The 12,266-nt window shown below is 40.3% G+C and overlaps 1 protein-coding gene across 1 annotated transcript in view; it reads right to left on the bottom strand.

Moving 5' to 3' along the window:
• Positions 1-12,266, bottom strand: part of Htr4 (5-hydroxytryptamine receptor 4) — a 115,699-nt gene that overhangs the window by 21,745 nt on the left and 81,688 nt on the right. The window contains 1 exon segment of the mRNA XM_055622732.1: positions 10,112-10,680. Within this exon segment, the coding sequence (XP_055478707.1) occupies positions 10,112-10,680 (569 nt within the window).

The following is a 12,266-nucleotide window of genomic DNA, read 5'->3' as shown; positions in this document are numbered from 1 at the left end:
ATATGATATGATATGATATGATATGATATGATATGATATGATATGATGTGGCCATTTCACTCATAAAGTCACTGCAGTTTTGCTTGTCTGCATAAAACTTATGAAGGATCAAGCCAGGAAGTTAATGTAGAAGAAGGCACAAAGGACAAGTAAAACCAAGGTTGTTCAATAAAGCTTTAAGCAACCAAGTCATCTTATATTTACCTAAATTTACTTTATGAGGAAATTAAGCTGCTGACAATTCTCCCCACAAAAACCATAGACTAACAAAACCCCAGTACCAGGAACAAGAAACCTTCTTTTGAATGGTTAGCCCGGGTAGTTCAAGCGACTCCCAGAAGACTATAGATTATCACTGTAGCCCTTGGTGGCCTTTCAGGGGTTGGGGGTGAGGCCAATTGCTATAGACACTTCATTCTTAGGACACAGGACTCAGATGATCCAAGCTGGATCTGACCTGAAAGTCTCTTTTCTGTGGTCTGCTTCCATGGTTCCATAAAATATTATGGAATCTGCCAATGGAGAGAAGCAATCACATTGTCCTACTCAGAGGCAGCACCTATTAACCATGACAGTTACCAACATGGAAGAATGTTCATAAAGGTGTAATGTGGATGGCAACCAACAGCTGTCCACTTGGGCTTAAGGTCAAATCAGTAGGAGAGAAAGTATGTCTGGTAACCTAATCTACTTCCCCAGGCTAATAGTATCATCATGGGGCTTAGAAAAAAATCTGCTCCCAGGATTGGCTAAAACAGTGTAGCTCCTTAATACATTCTAAATCTCATCCTTATACCCATAGATATGTGTGGCTACTCTCTCTCATCAAAAAAGCACCTCTTTACAGTGGAGACCAGCACAGAAAACCACAGCTGTATGTAATGGAAAGATCACTGTGGGAAGCCCCAGCAGATGTGGCTACATCACAGCTCCTCCATCTATGTCTCAGGGAACATCATGGATGATGTTGGAAAGATATTAAGAGCCAGAAGCTAGTTGTGAAACAGTCTCTCCTAGAAGTGGCTGCATAAACAAAACAAGAACAATAGTGATATCAATGAATGTGCTAATGGGGAATTTTGTGGAATTTCACCCATAGACAAAGAACTTCAAGCAACTAATGACTTGTGAGAAAAGGAGAATTAGGGTCTTCCAGGGATGAGCCTCTTTGTTAGTTGTTCAATGCAGAGTGCTCAGCATTGAAACAATATATGCGCCACCAACAAAAATGGACTCAGCACATTGTGTGTGTTTATTATAACAGTAATAATCAATGAAAAAGAGGCTCTCAACTTGAGATAGGGAGATGGAAATAATTGGGGTAGGGGCTGGAGGAAGAAAGAGGCAGGAGGAAAGTGTAATTCTATTTCAATTAAAAATATATATTAAAAATTCCAGCTAATTCAAGCATGGGGAGCAGCTCCTAAGGCACCATCCCCAGCTGAGGAGCTATTGGCAGATGGCTGCTGGGAAAGAGAGAACCAATTTTCTATGGGGAGGCAGGCACTAGCCGGTTATTTATCCACCGGTGGCTGACACAACACCATGAGCACATAGGCAGCCCTGATTGATCTCACTGGGTTAGAAATAAGTAAATAGAAAAAAAAAAGATTTTTAAATGGAGGATATAATGTTGGGAGCAAAATATGTTGGGTGGTCCTATGGGGAGGTGGAGACAGGTACAGGGACTGGATATTATCAAGATACAAGTGATAGCCAACAAAGCTGAAAGAAATTGGAAATCTGAAGAGAACTTGGACTTCAGGCATGGAGTCGCAGAATTTGGAGTTTTTCCTACTAGTTTTCGGGCTTGCTTTGGTCCAGCATTTCTCCACCATGTTTCCTTTTCTTGCTTTTGGATGGCAGTACATATTCTGTGGCAGTGAATTTTGGAAGTATGTGATCTGCTTTTTTATTGTGACTTTACAGGGAATTATAGTTAAGACATTGCCACGAGTTTAGAGACTTTGGACTGTTAAACAATGTTGAGAATATGATAGACTATGGAGACATTTAAAGTTGGACTGAATGCATTTCTGCATTATAATACAACTACAAACCTATAGAGGCCAAGGAGGGGAATATGGTAGATGGAAAAGAATGGCCTCCATAGGCTTATTATTTGACTGCTTGGTCATTAGAGAGTGGTGGTACTTGACAGGGATTAGGAGGCGTGGCCTTTTTGAAGTAGGAGTAGCCTTGTTGGAGGAAGTATGTCACTAGGGGTAGACTTGGGGTTTCAGAAGCCCAAATCCGACCTAGTGACTCTTTCCATGCTGCCAGCTAGATGTAGATCTAGATATAGAATTCTCAGCCACCTTTCCAGTACCATGTCTGCCTGTGTGCCACCATGCTTCCCACTATGATGATAATGGACTAAACTGTAACAGAAGTTTTGGTTTCTTTGTGAACTCAGTTATGTTATGTAAATATGTTTTTGTTTTATTCCCAAGTATGGGATGTTAGTTGGGCTATCATTTGTTCACAGCTGTTAATTGTTTCGTGCAAGGTTTGGCTTTTGCTAGCTGGTAACGGCGTTCCACACATGGCATGGAGAGGGCCATGGTCTAGGGCTCAAAGGATAAAAATTAAGAGCCCAGAAAGAGAAAGTGTGGGGTGCAGTGTGGCGGGCGTATAGCAGTTTGGAGAGACCAGAGAGACGGACAGTGTGGTGGGTGGAGCAGACAAAGAGAAATGCTTCAGGGTGCAGCAGCGTGGAGGAGACTGCTGGCTGTGTCTGCTGTTGACAGAGATTGATATAGCCCTAAAGGAACCCCTTGACCATAAACAGCTGGGAGAAGTAAAGAAGTCTGTTCCCACTCTCCCCACTAACCTTCTCTCTCTCCTATGTAGAATTGGGAGGTTGGAAGAGAGGTAGAAGCTTAAACACCCCCAAATAAAGTAGAGTTTTTAAAATAAGCACTGTACTAAACCTTTGAAATTGTAAGCCAGCCTCAAGTAACTGTTTTTCTTTATAAGAGTAGCCATGGTTATAGTGTCTCTTCACAGTAGAATACTAACACAATATATTGTATATAAAATTTTATAAATGTATATATACACATATATTAAAACATTATAAAAAAGAAAAACATATAGAATTTGTCACCAAAAGGACCAAACATAGAATGATATGGTTGACAAAAATATTTATATAAATATTAAGAACCAATATTTATATATTTATTCTATATATTATATGTATGTTATATATATGTAAATATATATATGAACATGGTTGAGCAAGTATCCTATAATAGATACTTGTTCCTTGTTGCTCTATGCATAATTGCCATAAATTGGAAACAGCCTAGATGTCCATCAATGGAAAAATGGGTAAAGAAAATGTGCTACATTTACACAATGGAATATCACTCAACTGTTAAAAATGAAATGATGCAATTTGCAGGAAAATGGATGGAGCTCGAAAAAAAATCATTTTGAGTGAGGTAACCCAGACCCAGAAAGATAAATATGGTTTATATTCATGTATACAAGGATGTTAGCTGTTATGCAATCTATATAACCACAGAGGTTAGGTGGGTGAAGGACTAGGTAGGAAGGGATGGATCTCACAATCAAGAGGAAATATAATGGATAGCTATAAATGGATGAGGCTGGGGGAGACAAAAACATCAAATGAGGAAGGGGATAGAAGTGGGGTAAGGTAAGGACAGATTAAAAACAACAGTCCAATCGAGGGGTCATATGGAAACTCAATTCAGTAGAAGCTTCTTAAAATGTATACATATATAAAATTTAAATGAAATCACAAAATAACAGGGGAGACACAGCCCCAGCTAGACATCTCTAGCCACCAAATAAAACCTCTGGTTCTGGGAATGGCTTACATCTAATTGAGTAGTTGGCCAAAAGGGCCGGATGGAAACCATAAACAACCCAGGCTATTGCCAAGGCTATTGGCTGCTCACCGCAAACTCATGGTAAGGCCTTTTGCTGAAGACAGCATGAATATAACTCATTGACCATGGTTAATGAGTCAAGCTGGTGCCTGTCTGGAGCCTTCACCTTACTGAATAGTGTTCATGGTACTAGAAGATACTCCACACACTACCAGAGGAGAAAGGTAAACACCAACCCAGTCACACACCTTTGAATCTACAGCAATGACTTGTCTGCAAGGTACGCTGGTGTGACACTGGCACAAAGCTTGTGGGAATTTCTGATTGGATTTAAGATGCACTACATGAGAGGGAACCCATACCTGACACTGCTCAGGTGGCCAAGAACCTGAGACACAATAGGCCAGGGGGACCCAGGAGAAATCTAAACGCTATTGGTCTGCTAAAGCAGTGATTCTCAACAAGTGGGTCATGACCCCTTAGGGGTTGCCTAAGACCACTATGAAAACACAGATATCTACACTGTGGTTCAGAACAGTAGCAAAATTATACCTATGGAGTAGCAACAAAAATAATTTTATGATTGTGGCTTGTAACGACATGAGGAACTATATTAAAGAGTCACAGCATTAGGAAGGTTGAGAGCCACTGTGCTAAAGGAAAATAGAAGTAAAATGACTCCTAACAACATTCTGCTGTACTCATAGATCAGTGCTTGCTCAGCCGTTATCAGAGAAGCTTCCTCCTACAGTAGATGGGGAACAAGAATAGAGACCCACAAAGGAACAAAGTGCAGAGGGTGTAAAACCTTGGAACACTCAATCCTAAATAGGACATCTCCATCACATCCCTCCCCTCAGAGCTCATGAAGCTCTGGAAGAGGAGGTGGAAAGGTTGGAAGAATGAGAGGGGATAAAACACTAAATAAAAACCAAATAATCCAATTTAAAAGTGGGATACAGAGCTAAACAGAATTCTCAACAGAGGAATATCAAATGGTTGAGAAACATTTAAAGAAATGCTCACCATCCTTAGCCATCAGGGAAATGCAAATCAAAATGACTGAGATTCTATCCTACACCCATCAGAATGTCTAAGATCAAAAACACAAGTGACAGAACATGCTGCAGAGGATGTGGAGAAAGGGGAGCCCTCCTCCAATGCTGGTGGACGCACAAACTTGTACAACCACTGTTGGAAATCAATCTGAAGCTTTCTTAGAAAATTGGGAAACAGCTCTACCTCAAGATCCACCTATCCTATTCCTGGGTATATATCTGAAAGATGCTCTACCACACAACAAGGACATTTGCTCAGCTATGTTCATACCAGTTTTATTCATAATAGCCAGAATCTGGAAACAACCTAGATGTCCCTCAACTGAAGAATGGATAAAGAAATTGTGACACTAAGGAAATAAAGCCTTCCAAACACAGCAGGACGGACACACATACAAATGCAGAGTCTGTGGCAGCATGCACAAGCCCTGCACATGTCCCAGATTGAGAGGGGAAGCAGACAGAAGCCCCCAATTCTATTGCAGAAATTGTCTCCAATTGATAATCAAGCACAAAGAAAAATATGTAGTTTTCTCCAGTAGTCTCACTAGGTATACAAACCAGTGTTAAGGACAGATCTAAAGCAAACTCAGTACCATTTTTGGAGATTCTTCATCTCTTGATGCTTTGTCTGGGCATTGTTCTTGCTTCCTTTTCTTCATTACATGTCTTTCAAATATATATGTTCCACTTTGTGTTTTGGGGGGGAATTTCTGTATGTGGGAATGTGTGTGTTTCAGGGTCTATATGTGTTTCTTGTGCTTTTTCATTGGTCTTTTTCTTCTGGTTGTTCCTAGTCAAGTTTGTTCGTTTTTATTTTATGTTATTTACTATTACAAGATGCCTGTTTGTAAGAGGGAGATCATAGATTTGGGTGGGTGGGAAGTAGGGGAGGATCTGGAAGTAGTTGGGGGAGGGGAAACCGTAACCAGAGTATAGTATGTTTTATGAAAAATAATTTATTTTCAGTTTTACCAAAAGGCAACTAAGTGGCATGAGCATCTTAAGTGAAATCATTATAAGAGAACCAGCCCTAAAGGCAGCATTTAGTACAGCAAACCAGCCCTCTCATGGGGGCAGTTGGACTGTTGCTCTTCTCTGAAATGCTCTCTTGGAAAAGCATCATTAGTAAGACTTGTTTAGCTCCTAGCTTTTCCAGAATGAGGGTGGTCTGGTTGTCCCTGCATTCAAACACATTCTGTTTAACATGGTTGCTCTTTGTGGGTATCAGAAGTTTCAACTTCTATTTTATTTACAAATATGTGAGTAAATTATTTCAACAATAGCTATGTGGTGACCCATCAAGAAAAGTCAACCCAGCCAGGAGTGGTGGTGCACGCCTGTAATACTAGCACTCAGGGAGGTAGAGGTAGGCAGAGCACTGTGAGTTTGAGGCTAGCTAAGGCTACACATTGAAACCCTGTCTCAAACAACAACAGCAACAACAAGTCAACCCATTCCAAGCACTCCAAGAGGTAGAGTATGGCTGTTTCCTTCCAACAGTCATTTCCTTTAATTTTTGGGTTAGGATACTTCTTGAGAGTGTTTACTCCACCCTCAGTCACAAACAATATGATATTATACCTCTTCTCCCGTCAAGGTTCAAGGTCCATTTTGGAGAGGGGACAGAAAGGTTGTGAGGACCAGAGGATCGGGGAGCAGCCGCACCTTCTGGACACGATAAGATTGCTGAATTAAGAAACTCACACGGCTGGTTGTGGAAGCTTGCACAAGATCGACAGTCAGCACTCAGCTTCGAGGCAGAAAGGTCTCATTAGTACCCGGCTCTAGCTGAGGAGCCATCAGCAGTTGATGGATTCTGGGGAGGAGTGACAGTCAGTTTTATTTAAGGGTGTGGCCCCTGCTAGGTTAAACACGCTCCAGTGGATGGCCCTGCATTCGGGAGTGTATAAGCAGCATGAATTGTATCAGAGGATTATTAAGAAAAAAAAAAAAAAAAAAGAAGATACAAAGTTGGAAGGGTATGATGACTAATAGAGGGTTCTTGGGGGAAGAAAGGAGGTGACTGTGACCGAAATACGTGGTTTGCATGTATGAAACGATTAAAGAAATAATAAGACTATTCTGTAGCATCCTTTTGTATTTTAAAATATATGTAATTTAAACTTTTCCCAAAATAATCATTTGTAGCTAGTGGATACCATGCCAGCCAGTGAGACTGTCATTCTTTTGCTTTATTTCACACGAGTAAAGAGAGACTAGGAAGTAGTTCCTAAGAGGCAAAATAAAGACTAAAATTCAAACCTCGTTGTTACTAAAAGCAACGGTATTTGCATGCTGTCTGGTGGTATTTCTGTGTGCCTGTGAACATACTTCTAAGGAAAATTTACTACATTTTAAAATGAGTAGTACATTTTAAAAGAGTACTAATTTTAAAAAAAATGGTTCAACATGATAAATCATCTGGGAAATGCAAGTTACATGGGTGTTTCTAATTAACAAAATAATTAAAAATGATATTTGCCACTGGTAAATGATATGAATAATTTTTCACACCCATACAGTGTTGTAGGAGGTCCATTTTTATGGTAAATGTGTTATTAAAATGCATATTAAAAACATTTCAGCTTTGGTGTTATCTGAAATGCCAGCATATGCACAAAGAAATGTGTTGAAGGGCATTAAAATAGTGTAGTTTTCTGAAATCCCTGAAACGCCTACAAGTCTAGGAGTAGGAAAAAAAATATGTTTACAAAAAAATGAACGTGTCTGTCTACACATTCTTCAGTGGAATTATGTCCAAATACATTACTGTTAAAGAATAAAACACAAAATCCAGAAACCAGAAAAGTACGTATATAATAGTGCCACTTATATAAAATGATGGGGAAAGTTATGACTTCATATGGTTTTAAGAATGTGTGTAAAAACACTGAAAAAGACAACTGGAGATGGAGTAGTCAATGAAAGGTGGTTTCTGTTTTGTTATTTTAGTTCTATATGCGTTGAATTGGTTCACTGACATTCTGCATGTGAGATCTTTAAGGCGATGCTGATTTTTACACACTACATTAAGTTAAAACACTTGATTTGAAGAACTAATTTTGCTCATGTAGTCATCTATGGCTTACATTCCTATGTGTCTTAGACACTGGGTCCTTGCTTTGGAGCTGTGAACCAAACAGGTAGATTCTTGCACCTGCAGAATTTACCTACAGTGGACACCATTTAGAAATAGTTGTATTTTCTTTGCATAGACTTCTCTAATTTTCATAGGATTCTCTTCCCCACAGAACAACTCTAAGCAACTTCCTGCTCTTCCAACTCCGTGAAGAAGTATAAGGAGGACCAAACAGAGGGTACATTCATAGCCCTCTCAAACAGTCTCTTCACTTAACAGCCATTCACAGGTGACCAAGGATCAGTGAGGAACAGTAAAAAATCAGTATAAAGGGACCTTCGCCAGCTGTCCCAGCAGTGTCCAACTCTTTTCTACGGCAGCACCTGAGCTAGAAAGCCACCCACTTCAGAAACGACCAACTTAGGAATGTGTTGCTGGAAGCACACACTGTGGCAAGTTGCCGACAGCCTGCACGTAGGCAACTGCTAGCTTAAATAGCTAAAGCTCCTAGCACCCACACACAAGTTCTGCACACATTCTGCAGTTGGATTTTTTTCTTCTGGTGGCACTCCCTCCCATAATAATGAAGAGAATGCCAAACTGTCAGAGTGTCCTTTGAGGCCCTTCCACCAGCTGTGACTCCAACACTGTGTTAGGCTTCCACTGCAAGTCTGCCCACACTGGTGCCTTCAGACTGAATTCATAACTTCTGAGAAGCCTCTGAGAACCATTGTTTATACATCATAGCAATTTGAGTTTGCTCCTCTTCTCTCTGGCATACAAATGAAAACCCCTCAAGTCTCAGCTGCTAGGACAATTTCATACTGGCATCATCAGAAAAAGAGAGATGCTTGACTCAAAGAAGGAAGGGTTCTTCAAAATTCTGGATGGCTCTCAGAGCAGAGAACAGTATATTATTGAGAATTAATCTTTGCCACAGGATGAAGGTTCTGTATCTGCAACTTCTCACAGCTGAGAACAACTCAAGCTCACGCCTAAGGGCTGTGTGTGGAACGATGCATTATGACACCAAACTTCAGTGTCCCTTCCACTTCCAACAGCCTGTGTGACCTAGGTAACTACCTTGAATATGAACATTTAGTTCCAAGGTACTCCCACCGCCAACAGCCTTGTGTGACTTTGCCTTGGTAAGTCCCTACCACCCAAGTGCTCTTTGGTATTCCTCTTCCTTTCTTATGCTGCTCTGTCTGCCTGAATGGCTTCTATAGTTTCTCTCCCTTATCTCAACTTCCTACAAATTGCTGTTCTGTGAAGTCTGCCCTGAATGCCCAGTGTTCTTCCTGCTCATATCACTGTTGTAGATCCTCAAACGCCACTAGATAAATTGTTACATTGCAATACTACTACGCATGTATTACTCAGTTCATTTCAGTTTCATCATCTCTTTTAGGCTTTTAGGCAACACACAACAACCACTAGCTTAACTAATGTTAACACGAGTGCCAGTACTATGAGCATACTATGTGTCAATCTCTGTAAACATTATCTCTCCTTGTCACAAAACCTAATTAGAATGGTAGTAATGTTATGGGACATTTTTATGGTTGATGAAAAGTAAATGCAAGAATGATTACAAAGGTAGTTAGGAGGGCAATGGGAGAGTTAAAATCAAGCCTTTCCTGCTTTTTAAAAGACCATGCTTTCAGTGGCTGCCTAAAATAGAATCTGTGAATAGTCGTGGACAGCACTGCTCTCTCTAAGTGCTTACAGAGCTCAAGCTTGCACTATGTGTGCCACAGACACTGGCTCATTTGATGCTCACAAATGCCCTGGCATCTACATACAGCAGTTATAATTCCAATTTTTTAAAGTACAATGAGGCTTAGAATTGTTAGTGATCAAGGGTCATCAACTCAGTCACTAGCCAAGGTCAAAGAACTTGACCTTGATATCGATATGAATGCAAGTCAATCAGAGTCCTGAGTCCTTACTCACTAATTAATTCCATGGTTAGATGGCAGAGTGGACTTGGATCGTTGAAAGCACTGTCAACATTTTCAGGAATAACACCGTAGAGGAAACCTGGATCACAAACCCCTTCTGAACAATGCCAACCGACCCAGCTGATCCCCTCCGTAAGCACTCACCTTAGCACATGTGTGGATCCATTAATGGTTGTGGTTGAACAGGGGACAGTCTGACCCAGAATAGAGGGCCTTTTGTAGCGTTCATCATCACAGCAGAGGATGATGAGGAAGGCACGCCTAAAAGACTTATTCAAGAAGGCATAGAGAAAAGGGTTCAACCCTGAATTGATATAGCCGAGCCAGAGGAAAGCAGTCCACACCTTCTCAGGAACGGTATAGTCTATGAAAGGGTCCACAATATTGGTGACAAAGAAGGGGGCCCAGCAGAAACAAAAGCAGCCCATGATGACGCATAAAGTCTTGGCTGCCTTGGTCTCGGTCCGCAGGCGATGCGTATTGTGCTGGTCAGCTGGCTGGGGCCTGCTTTCAGAGGTGGCTCCTGCCCGTTGTAACATCTGGATCTGCTTGGCATGCTCCTTAGCAGTGACGTAAATACGGTAATAGGCCAGCACCATGAGGAGAAATGGAATGTAGAAGGCCACCACGGAGCAGGTGACGGCGTAGGGCTTGTTGACCATGAAGACACAGCATGTAGAATTAGAGTTGTGGTTGAATTTCCTTTTCTCTATCTGAGAATGGGAGGAAGAGAGAAAATGAGGGTGGGAAGGTGAATGAGGAGGAAACAGTGGGAAAAAATAGCAAAAAGTGAGGAAAACATAGGAAAGGAAACAATGGAAAAAGATGAGAAAGAGAAGATAAAGGAACAGGGAAAGAGTGAAAAAAGGGGGGAAAGAGAAAAAGAAAAAGAAGGTTTACCATTAATTTTTTATTTTTCCTACAAGTTCATAGCATATGGGGTTTTCACGACAGAAAAAGAACATGTCCCAGACTGCTAAGAGATTGTCTGTGTGAGGTCTCAGAAAGAAAAAGAAAACGTAGCCAGAAATCATTCTCAATTCTATCAATTCTTTCTTCCTCGTCTGACAGTGAATAACACATGAATATCCCTTAATAAGAAGTCTTAGATCAATACCATCAAATATGTTTATGTTATCTGCAGATTTTTGAGCTTCATGTAGATCAATTGCATTAAGAATTCTTAATTTCATCATCGTAGTCACATTTTAACATAATAAGTTTGTTAATGTTTGCAAATGTCACCCTATATCATTCTAAACTCAGATCTTTGAGGGATGCTGGGCTTTTTCTAGACTTGTTTCTTTGCTTAATGAATGTACTGATGAAGGTTTTTCCCACTTAGAAAATACAGTGTCTGAAGCATTGACATAGAGAGCAAGAGAAGCTTAGAGCTTGAGAGGAAGAAAATGTAGGTGTTTTACAATCATGGAAGATATAACACAGTAGTTGCCCAGTTGCCCATAGTTTTACCTACCAAGGTTTTAGTTAACTGTGGTGAGCCAGTTCCAAAATTTGTGTAAATAAGCAAGCCTAAGTTTTAAAGTGTATGCCATTCTGAGTAACATTAAAGAAATTCTACACCACCCTCTGTCTCACATAGAAGTGAATCTGTCCATCAGGTCTACGTTATATACGTCAGACAACCATTAATTACCTAGTAGCCTTCTCAGTCGTCCGAATGACTATTGAGGTACTTATATTCAAGCAGCCTCATTATACTTAACAATGGCCCAAAGTACAAGATTAGTGCAATTTCATGGAGGCATACAGTTATGATTGTGCTACATTATTGCGATTATTGTTACTGATCTTTTTCAGTGCCTAGCTTACAAATTGGATTTTACCATATGTGTCTATAGGGAAAACATTGTGTGTATATATGGTTTCAGGAATGCCTAGCGTTTTTGAAAGGTACCACCTACTGAAGAAAGGGATGTGTATCCATGACTCCTATTTTCTACTGAATCCACTCCATTTAGGTCTTATTCCTAGTCATTCCATTCAAACCGCCATTGCCAAAGTTGCCAAAGACCTCCACAAATTTAACACTTACTTTGAATGAGCTATTTAATGTATTGATACACCTGAGCCTTCAAGCCGTCCTTGCGGATACATATTTTGTTGAAGTGAAACAGAGTCTTCCAAAATTTAAATGTATCTGGTGAATGAATTTTATAAAGTAAAAATATATATGTAGTCATTACACAAATCAATGTGTAGACTATTAATGGCCTCCTTCACGTCTTCCCAAAGCCCCCTCTGTCATAACTATGTATTTTGTTGATGTAATACGTGT

The sequence above is a fragment of the Psammomys obesus genome, unplaced genomic scaffold (assembly GCF_907164565.1).
Source record: "Psammomys obesus unplaced genomic scaffold, mPsaObe1.curated_primary_1811, whole genome shotgun sequence".
Lineage (NCBI taxonomy): Eukaryota > Metazoa > Chordata > Mammalia > Rodentia > Muridae > Psammomys > Psammomys obesus.
This window is presented reverse-complemented; position numbering and strand designations above follow the sequence as displayed.